An 11580-nucleotide genomic window follows, 5' to 3' on the forward strand; every position below is an offset into this window, starting at 1 on the left:
GAATAAAAATGTCTTTTCAGTTACAAAGTATACAGACGTACAGCTACCAATTTGGATATACAAATGCTTTCATGAGCAAGTTTGGAAACTAGTGGTAGCTTGTCATAAAAGCCTGGTCTGTAATTTAAGAGCTCCAGCTGCTCAGTTGTTTCACTCTCACTGCTTAGAAAAACTTTCCACAAGTGATGGAAACGTCCTCTAATCTAGTACAGAGATGACACTGTAGAAGAAATGACAGGTTTTCCAGTTCTGGTTCTTGAGGAACAACAGGGAGTAATTAGCTAGAGTAACTCATCTGTTCTCAGTTTGGGTCTCCTTTTCTAGGATCCTCAGCCACTTAATGACTACCACAGTATCCACAGCTGTGCTGCCAACAAGGTGTGGATATCAGAACTTGAACACTGTGACAGAACTTCCACCAATAAGGAATAAGGAATGAAAAGAAGTTTTGCTTTGTTCCAGGAGAGGAGAAAAACAAAACATAACACAAAATAAATGATAAAGAAACAAAAACCAAAAAGAAACAAACACTTGAAAAGAAGAAAGAGCAAACATAAAACATGCAGAAGACAAAGTAAATAACCAATTATTTAATAGAACTAGGTGTTCAAAATAAAAAACAAACGCTACAAAACAACCCCATATGTTAGCTGATCTAGTATTTTTCTCATGTAATCCTTGCTTTTCTTGCTTCCTCCAATAGCATTACATTTTGTTTTTCTTTACTCTTAAATATGATTCTTGTTTGGATCAGCAGACTCTTCCATGTGGGCACAACAAGTTCACCAAAACTGAACACCACCACAGAAGACCACTGTTACATTCTAAGAATGCAAGAAGAAACAGACAAAGCTAGATCGAAACAGAGGGCTGGTAGTCATAGCACACAAAGGCTGCTTGCTCTGCAGCTGAGAAAAAAAAAGTTTTAAGAATTATAGAAACCGAAGAAAAAATTGCTGGAAAAAGAGCTCTTACAGTACATTAAACTAAATTCACTGAAATGAAGACATAAACAAAGCCACAAGAATTCGGGGACTTAAGTAGTGCTATTAAATATATATATATATATGTAATGTTTTAGATACTGAAATGATAATTCTTAATAAAAATTATTTAGGAAAATTGCTTCTTTTTCCTTCCTAACTAACACTCCTTTCTTTAGCAACATCTTACAAACATGAGAGATAACAATTTCTAAACCACCATGTCGGTAGTTCATACGTTTTTTCAGCTCATTCTCTATGTTATAGACATATATACATACATACGTTGTTCTAAAAAGTTGCCAGTCTATTTCACAAGATGGCAATCAGTTATATAAAGCAACACTGTAACGAAGCACCAATCAGCTTTTTCAGAATGAGTGGAACACAGACAATATCCATGAGTCTTACCCTGCATAGCCCAACACAACACTTAAGTGCAGCAAAAAAAAAAAAACCAACCAACCAACCAAACAAAACAAAACAAAAAAAAAAACGAAGTGAAAAGTGACATGACACTCACTGTACTCTTTAAAATGACCCCATGTAACTACATGTTACAGTGGTTACAGTGGTTAAAACCCTGACGTCAACTTTAGATAACCCTGACTTCAACTTCAGGTGTGAATAATTTCCTCAGTAAAGGAAATGCTCAGATGAGGCATAATCCATATTCCAATGCTTCTATAAACTCCTATTTTCTTTTGCCATACATGCACACTGTGTGTAAAGAACAAAAATGTTAAGTACTGTCGAGTGCTACTCAACTGTTAGTCACAGGACCAATTTCCCAATGCCAGACATCTTCAAATTATGAAGCGCATCTTCAACAAACAAATACCAGATATTTTTATACCTGATCACATGTGAACAGGAAAAAATAAATAAATTCAATGCATGCAGTATTAAGCGCTATGCGAAAACTCCATTCCAATTAATTTGAAAACATCAAATTATGTCAGTGGCAAAAGCTTGCAATTTAAGGGAACGGAAAGGGAGGAAAGATAGCCAGCCTGAATGAGCAGCCAAGAGCCTGGCTGAAGGCTCCCATTACATTTTAGGTGGAAGCTCAGATTATAATACGCTATCTGAAGAGCTGGAAAGGACTGTCATGTAAAATTGCATATGTTGAATCAGTGTTTATTGTCCTGCCACACCCTGCCCTGTTTCTCACTGGTGTGGCCCTATGCAGAGGTTCTGATTGACAGTCTGGCTCCAGCTGCATTTCTCACCCTAACTGCCAGCACCCAGCTCTCACCAGCTAAGTAGCTGTAGCTCCCTTTGCACACTCTTCAAAACTATTCAACAGCAACTCAGTTTGTTCCTTACCTGTATTTCACAGATTAAACACCTACATATATTGAAATTGAAACTTCTAGACAGAAATTATGGCAGTCCATATTGAGGTCTGTGTTTAATGAAATATCTATCAAATAATTCTGCAAATGAATAGTAAGTGAAAACATACAAGTGAATGTGTACCTTACACTCACTAAGAGAGGATGACTAAGCTTAAACAATCACTTTAAAAGTTCAAAAAACTAAATATTGTGATCACTCTGATTTTAATATCATATATTTTCATAAGCTGTGTTCTGATTTGAAGTACAAAGTGCCAAATACTAGCTTCCACAGCATGAAGCTCATAAAGTTTATGGAAAAATTTATGAACGCTTCCTCCTGTCAAGGAGAAAAAAGACCACATATTTATTTTTCTATGTTTTTACCTCAAAGAAGAACAAGTACCACAGTGCAAATATCCTTCTCTGAAAGAAAAAGGTAGGAAGAATTTGGGTCACTGGACAGCTACTTTGACATTTTAATTAGTACATAATATTTTAATGACATTTGCGTAATCTTTTACTATTTAACTCCTTTAGTCTCTTTTACCCTTAAAACATTACTGCAATGAAAAGTTAGGCTGTGCTCCTTATAGTAAACCAAATGCATGATTCTTACTACACATCAAAGCACTATCACAAATAAGAAGTACTTTGCGTGTACTATGAAACTGAGGTGATGTTTGTGGTGCAAAGTTCAGAGTAAAGAAAGGTGTGTTTAAACAAAGCATCAATTAGCAAGCTTTCACAAGCTTATCAATCAACAAACAATTATAATTTAGAAGCTGCAATGGACCTCATTATAGTACACTGGAATCAAAGTTGGGCTTTTGTTTCTTTTTGTGAAGCACGCTGTGCTATGCAGTTAGTCATGGAGAGCTTGCTTTGCCTTCATTATGACTCCGAAAAAAGTGCAAGTGCTCCGCGGTATTCCTCACCAGAGAATGCCACTGGATCCCAAGGACCTCTTTTCACAATCAACATGCCTTTTACAGCTAGAAGACACGCACTCTACTGAATCACTGAATGGTCTGAGTATGGACAAAATTAGCCAGAAATACAGCCTACACTCAGAGTGGCTGCTAAAGTCCAAACTGCTCCTGAATTGGCTAAGAATCCGTCAGTACAAAGCTAAGTCATCAAATACTTTTTAACAAACTTGAACCAATAAATTTATATTATAACAGACCAATCTCTTAAAGAATGTGGTCATAGTCAGTACTGGGACTCATAAAAATGAATGATCTTGACAAATTATGGCTCCATAATAATCACATTAAGCTGACACAGATGAAGGCTGCTGCCAGTGAGAGCTGTCAAACCTTTCCTCTCCTGTGGGCCCCCATTACTTTTGTCGTGTCAGTATCATCACTGCCATTGCTTGCTGAGCCAGATGAAGAAACCAATATGTCTGAAAACAACATTTGCAAAAAACAAACAAACAAACAAACAAAAAAAACCTACTGACAGAGGGATTCTTTTCTTTATGCAGCTCAACCTAGTTCAATGAGATCAGAAATGCCAATGACAGGACAAGAAAAATGTGTAGGTGAGAGGTGGAATCAAACTCCACTTGCAGTGATGTCCCCACTCCTTGCAACCTCCATTCATCTTAGCCTAATTTGACCATAGCCTATACCTACTGTCACTGCACGTCAAAATTTCTGCTGGTTTGAGCTCTGGAAGGCTTCTGAAATGAAAAGAAAAAGTTTCAGGAAATAGTGTGCACCTCTCCTCTGAGAGATGCTCTAGCTCTATCTCAACAGAACAAAAAGATATTCCTCAAGTCTACCTGAAATATGAGGACAATACAGCTAAGCCATCAGAACTATTTTAGTAGGACACAAATGCTCATCATCTGCAAACACAGCTGATAGAAAGGACTTTTCCAAAAAAGCAATGCTATTACCAGTGTTTATCTAATTGTGGCAATGAAAACAATGTGGTAAGGCTCTAGAAGCTATACAATGAATGTTGTTTGATCTATCATTCTCTTGGCACTCATATGGCCAAGAGAGAAACCACTTTCCATTAGCCCGTGGTAACCACAGCTTTGGTCTCCCACTATGACTACCAAATGAGTAATGACTGTGTAGGTGACAGTGTTGACCAGTACTCCCTTGCTGTTCAGCAGCTGAGGCTTTCAGTTACTGCTCCAAGCTCCTTGCTTTCTATCTAGGATCACAGACTCATAACCATGGCTATAACCACAATCACTATATGACTACGTGGGAAATTACAAGCATAACAGAGCTTCCTGATCCATTTGTCCAGTTGAAATATAGCCATGCACTCTCTCAGATAAGTCACAAATCTCACCATTACCTCCCAATATAGTATACTTCTGGACCTTGATGACATAATTTAATATAGGCAGAGAATTTCTAACAGAGGGAACATTTCAATACTGGCCTCAAGTCCAATCAGCTATTGTTCTGACAGTGACATGGCAATTGGATAAAAACAAACAACAGATCAAAAATAGTAAAAAATATGTTAAAAAAAAAAAAAAAAAAAAAAAAAGGTACTTTAAATGTCACACATTAAATACCGACAAAACAATTCTCACCTATTCACTTCAGTATGTAAGTATTCCCCTGGTTTTCAAATAGGCAAGTGAAGTCAAAGTATACGACTTCCCCTTGCCCACACAAAAACTGCCAGGGTGACTTTGGGACTGGTGGACAGGAAGAAGACTGGGATGCTGCAGGAAGCAGGGCAAGAAACAGCTTTACAGAACAAAGCAGAACTTGGAACAGATGATCATCAGAGAAGGTACAACCAATTAACTGACTGTTCCTGTTTTCACTTTCATACTGTTGTGATAGATGACAGCAGAAAACAACAACCAAAGAGTAAGCGCACAGCTTCAGCTTTTGCTGATGTGTTAATTTATTACACTGTTTGGAATATCACCAAAACCACCTCAGAAAATAGTGGCTAAAATTGTACTTTATGAAATAGGTCAAGTCATTTTGATTTTTACACGGCCAAACACTTTAAAGTAGAAAAAAAAAAAAAAAAAAAAACACAACCTTTTTTTCCCTGTTTGGCTAGAAATATTTAAATTCCCTGCCTGTACATGATCATTTTGAGATCAAGATTCCAAGGCAGAGATAGGTTCACTGAAAAACAAGCAGTCCTCACAAAACAGCCCATTGTCACATTGAAAATACTCAAGGCTTACTAGTGTGGAATTTTTCATCCCTAGTCTTGTTCATTTACTGAGGAGTATAAAGTGACAATCAGTGACCCATACAAAACAGGAATCTGCAATACCACTCACAAGAGTAACTTCTCTGTATCAGTGACTGGAATTATGGCCTCAGTTCAGCTGTAGTATTCTGATTTGTACAATAAAAAAAAAAAAATGAAAGCAGATACTGAGTAACTCCAGTAAAAAAGAGCAATTACAGAGCGGGGCACTCGCACTGCAGGCTGAACCATGTACCAACAGCCTTTAAAACCACTCAGCTTCATCCTTTCTGGGGACAGCTATGAAACAAAAGTATCGGCAGTAACAACTGATTATTAACTTGTCTTAACTGAGTGCCAACAGCAGCAGGCAGAAAAGGCCATTGGTCTTTTTCTAGACCAAATCCATCAGCCCCACTCTTCAAAGAATAAGTTAGAGAAACAAAAAAAAAAAAAAATAAATTAATTTGATACCACATTTAGAATTAATGTTGAAGTTCAGATTTACAAGACTCCCACAGTACTCTGTTCTGCAGGTCAGTTGCATTCTAGCTCTGCACAAGGTTTACATGCTTAGAACAGCACATCTAGCAATGTCTTGTATTATGCTCTTCATCATCTAAATTTGTGCACACTTGAGAAAGTCCTTAATTAAAACGCTCAAAAGGCCCTTATGTTTCACATTCCTTATAGCTAGACCAGCATGTCATCTCATTCTCCGTATGTTGTTAAAATAAAAAAGAAACCCAGTGCACAGAGAGCCCTGATTTTCCTCTGCTATGCAGTTCCACTGATTCAGCACAGATACTCTCATTGAGACCTACTTAAGGGCCTGACTGAGAGTAGAACTGAATAGGCTATTTTCACTGATAGCAAAGGGCGTTAAATCCAATCTTCATCCATGACACAGAATGATCTAGGTCAGTTAGTGAACTGAGCTTATTGAAATAATGTTGTTTTATAACACTGACAGATGATAAACAGATATCTAAGTGCAAGAACCAGTGACCATGTCTGTACAGCAAGGACAGCCCTGATGAAGAGCTCAGGCAGAGCAGAAGGGAGATGCAACTCAAAGAGAGTTCCAACAGGATCCTTAGAAAAACAAGTGTGCCTGCAGTTTATACAGCTGAATGAGGGGCAAACTAGCAGCACAAAAGTGATTTTAGTTGTGCGGATAACCACTCATGAGACTGACATTGAAGTATTCCAAGTAATTCAGGCTGGGAGGAAGAGGCAGAATAATAGGAAAGAAGGATGTGTAAAGGAGGATGCTGAAAATTGGAGGAAGAAAAGAAAAAAGTCACACACACACACGTTAAAAAAAAAAAAATTCTTTAGACTGAAGGAACATACAGAATAAAAAACAATTATTCATTCAAGCTACCAAAATAAAATTGTGCAGCAGCTCAACAATAGGCTAACTGACAGTAGGAGGTCTTCACTGGTGTTTGCTGTGTTTTTCCAAAGGCAGAAGCCAGCTAAATTCAAAGAAAAATAAAGTGCAAAATGAGGAAGGGGAAACCAGAGAAGGCAGGAATTTGGAATCAGGGAAGCTGGAAATAGTGGGCTACTGCATTGTGCTGTCTGTAGATCAAGTTACTGGGATTAATACACTGGTAACTAAGCAACATGTTAGGGGTCTGCAGTACACTATATATTTATACACACATACAGCACAAAAGACACAAAAACTATTTTAACAAAAACTTAGCACACTGTTGCCTATTAGCTCTATTCTAGTACACTGACAATAAACACAATACACATTCAAATTACAATACAATAAACATTCAAATTAGCAGGCAAATTCAAGGCAGGAAAGATCTGCATTCATATAGACTATAGACGTTCATATATTTATAGTTCATATAAACTCAGTAGAAAGAAAATTGCTATGATTTTTATGAAGTCAGCTGTAATACAATGGATCTTTGCTCTGCATAAGCAAAACAACACACAGCAGGTACTGTGCTAAGCCACCCATACTGGTGTCATGGCAGACAGGTTACAGGGGGTAGGAACAACAAATGCTGAGATGATATATATGTGGAAAATCCAAAATCTGTGCTGTACGAACAGATTGCAAAAGAAAGTGGACAAGGCTCCATCACAACACAGCAGTTGCTGCTTCCATACTTAGTATCACATGCATCTCTCACTGTGCTTTAGTTCTTTGTACTGGATTTCAACTCCAAGAGCAAGCCATTGGTGGGAAAAGAGAGGGAAAGAAATTAGAGCTTTTCTCTCTGAAGGAATGAGAATGGAAATTGCCCTTCGCAGAAGGTATGAATTCCTGTTCACTACTAGATTTCTTTTTAGGTTGATCCACCCGGTTCCACTGTCACGCATTGCCCACCTTCTGCTGACATCTCCCAAATTCACATGAGTTCAGCAGCGAAGCAATACAGTGAATCTCAGAGACCTCGGATGCTAGCTGGCAGGTGTCATTTGACAGAGGAGATCCGAGGAGGTGGCAAACTTCTCTTTTACAGTAGCCAAGGGTTACAGCACTCTTTCCAGAACTAGTCTGGGTTTTAGTTCCATCTAAAGGAAACTGAGCTTGTTGTTCTCATTTTGCAAGTGAGTGTCAGCAAACCAAATGCTATATTTGGTTTATATATTTATTTATATATTTATATATTGGCTATATATTTAAATACAGCAAATAAGTGAGTGTGCGCATAAGTACATTGCCTCTGGAGAAGAAGAGCTACATTCTAGTCTTTACAAAGTACTGATGTCCTTCTTAACAAGTCACTATAATATTTATTTTTATAAATATTTATATTTATTTTAACTATTATATTGCTTCTTAACAAGCAATATAAAGACACACAGGACCTTTGGGAGTACATGATGTTAAAATGGCACTAACTTGCAAAGCTGCAGAACTCAAATTGGTCTTCCGCAGTAATTACATGAAGTGGCAACAAAAGCACACATGCTGGCTGCTGGTGAGAAAGCACAGGGACTCTTTGGAAGCATACAGGGAGGCTGTGACTCACATGACAGTTTGGAGCAGAGAAGGAAATAATGCAGAACTGCAGCCTATGAGATACGACAAAGATGGGAGAGAAAAGCAAAGCAAACTCCCAGTGGCCGTCACATTAAATTAAAAAAACACATTTAAGTATAACTCATTTTGCCCTCTTAGGCTGGGCTCTTGAAGATGCACTGTAGCAGAAATTTATTTTCCTTGCACATTGGTATGTATACATTTAGTTCCACGTGCATCTAGTTGCTTGCAGTTTTGTTATATTTTATTTCCCATCTGTTGGACACTCCAGTCTTGGCGTTATAACCATATAATCATTTGAACAATATTTTTACTTCCACACATATATATACACACTGGTTCTTGAACAGAAATAGCCCTGCAGAGGACTGTCTGGATTCAGTTGCCTAAGGATAAGCACACGCAGCCCTATGAAAAGACTGTTATTATCTAAAACGTCTGCATGTAGCTGGCAAATATGACATAGGACCTGCAGCTTTCTGCCACAGTAGATGAGGCAAAAACCCTAGCAAGGAACCTAAATGGCAATGGATGTCTATGCTTCGGTAAATGAACTTCATGTTTCACATGAGGCTTACATGCCTACAAGGGCCAAAAAAGCCACCGAAACAGTCATGGGTTACAAGTTACTTGATGTACTCTTCTTTTCTACAGTTCATTTAGCACCAAGCAGTTCCATGGGAAAATCAAGAAAAATGGCGTGTAGGTAGAACATCACAATGAAAAGGAGGTAACATAAATATGCAAGCAGCAAGGCAGCCAATAAATATAGGGATAGTGGATCTAATAGCTTAAAGCTGAGAAGTGAGAAAACAGAAGTATCGTGGAAGGATACTATTACCAGGTAACCTACCCCTGTGATTTCACTAAAGAAATTCCTAGTTAAATACTTGGTACAACACAGAAGTGACCCATAATCAACATCTAAAATGTAAGATATTCTTTTAACCATTATTCTGACATAAACTGTAAAGTTATATTCCAAAATCAGCTTTGATGCTATTCTGTGCATCAACACTGTCAAGGCAATATTGCTGAACTGTCACACTTCAAAGTGAACACATGGAGGTTTTTCTAGATTTTAGCTTGATGAGCCAATGATAAGGCAAGCCTTTCCCAAAGGCAGAACTTCACAGGCTCACTGTGCCTTTAAAGGGCCAAAACAGAATAGTGAAGTGATCTATTAGATCAGTGAAACTGCAGTCTCATCTAGCAAAACTCCTCATGCCTGAAGAAAAAAACAAATGGTTTGGAAGCACAACGCTTTCCGAAGATGCGCTTTATGTGGAGCACAGCCAACACATCACTTTATTCAGGATGCACCAGTGCCACACTTCTCCAACATTCAGAAAACAATACAATCTCCAATATTAATTGTTTTGAATGTCCTTGAAAATAAGAATTCAGCATAGGTTGGCTGTTTGTCTTTCCAAAAGGGTTGCTTCGCTACAATACAAACATGCGGAAATCCCCTGCCCTACACAGTTTTAACTTACACATTTCTACATTACGATTAAGAAGATCACATCTCACATTTGTTCCTCTGCACACTCTCCATGTGTATTGCCCAACCAGAATAATTTGTGCACGATCACTGCACACTGCAGACCGACAGTGCACGGTAAGACCCAACATGCAGTTAAGACAACAGTAGAAGCTACAGCAGAGTTGACAGTAGCATCACTGAAGAGGAAGAGAGTCTCAGAAAGAACAGGGGCCACCTGCACTGCTCAAACACTAGGTAGGCTGCATTTCTCAACTCCATTCTTGTTCTTGTAACTCAAGGCATGACATACCGTGGTGCATCAGTTATCTTTACTGCATGGCAACATACAGTACTTCTGTTTATCTATCTTTTTTTAATGAGATTATAATCTCTTTGGTCAGAAGCACTCATTATGCGCATATGTAAGCAGTGTGTCAGCGTCAATACCTTCCCAGTTTCAATTGGCTTTCCCGCATTAATAAAAGTCCCATCTTAATCAATGGGACCTTTGTTGCCCGTTTCAGCAAGGAAGGGACGGGTCTGAATGGGCCGTAGGGACAAAGCGCACCAAAAAAGCCTGTGGTTAGTGCTATGGGGCAACTGTATTTGTGTCGGCGTTAAACATACCGCAAGGCGCGTGGAGACGCTCAGCCTTCACGGAGGCTGCCTCCCTTGCTCATTTTCAATTCTGCATTTAAAGCAAAACGACAAATGCTGTGAAAAGTTTATCTCGTCCCTACGTGCAACTCACCTCAATCAACAACATTAAATAACTAAATAAATAAGAAACAACAAATCAAACGGAAAGAAAAAAAAAAAAAAAAAAGCCACGATGATAAGTCAAAGCACAAAGCCTGACCCCCACCCGATCGCGCAGGGTCGGGCCGCACAGCGGGCACAGCCCAATGTTAACAACCGCGGGTTGCTCGGGCAGCAAGCAAGCGCGTCTGTTCCTTAACTACAACCGGCACCTGCTCGCCAAAGGCCCCGCGCAGCGTTAGGAGAGCGGAGGGAAAAAGAGAGAAGCGCGGCGAAAAAGACGCCGGGCCGAGACGGACGCGCTCGGCCTCCCAGCGCAGCCCCTGCCGGGCCGGCTCCGCTCGGGCCCCGCCGCGGGCCGCACCTGCCCGGCCGCACTCACCCGCCGGTGCCGCCGCTGGGGTGGTAGGCGGTGAGCACCACGCCGCGGGAGCCGGACAGCCAGCTCATGGTGCGTGCCGCCGCATCCCTTCCACGGACGCCGAGACGGAGCGAGGCGGCCCGGCCGCGGCTCGGCGCGGCACAGCCTCCCGCCGGAGCGCAGCGCAGCGGGGCAGGGTCGGTGGCTGCAGCGCGGCTCTCCGGGACCGCGCCCCTCCCGCTCCTCCTCCTCCCGCCGCCGCCTCGGGAACCGGGTGCCCGGCAGCACCAGCGGGAGGGTCACGGCGGCCGCTTCCGGCTGCGGAGCTCTGCGGCTGCCCGCGGCCCGCTCCTGCCGCCTCGCGCCGGCCGCGGGCTGCAGCTGGCGTAGAAGCACTCGAAGGAGGCAGTCAAACGTTACCGCGCTTTGAGCGCCGC

General features: G+C 40.6%; 1 protein-coding gene across 3 annotated transcripts in view; it reads right to left on the bottom strand.

Moving 5' to 3' along the window:
* Positions 1-11242, bottom strand: part of ARHGAP18 (Rho GTPase activating protein 18) — a 60988-nt gene extending 49746 nt beyond the window's left edge. For 2 of the 3 annotated variants that reach the window (XM_042895171.1, XM_042895172.1), the window contains exon 1: positions 11165-11233. In XM_042895171.1, coding sequence (XP_042751105.1) covers positions 11165-11232 — 68 coding nt within the window. In that variant the 5' untranslated portion in view covers position 11233. Of the gene's footprint in view, positions 1-10650; positions 10712-11164 lie in introns of all 3 variants that reach the window. The other variant, XM_042895173.1, reaches the window with a different exon arrangement.
* Between the last annotated feature and the right edge of the window lie 338 nt (positions 11243-11580).

Source organism: Lagopus leucura, unplaced genomic scaffold (assembly GCF_019238085.1).
Source record: "Lagopus leucura isolate 7727_CA_CO unplaced genomic scaffold, USGS_WTPT01 Super-Scaffold_73, whole genome shotgun sequence".
Taxonomy (NCBI): Eukaryota; Metazoa; Chordata; class Aves; order Galliformes; family Phasianidae; genus Lagopus; species Lagopus leucura.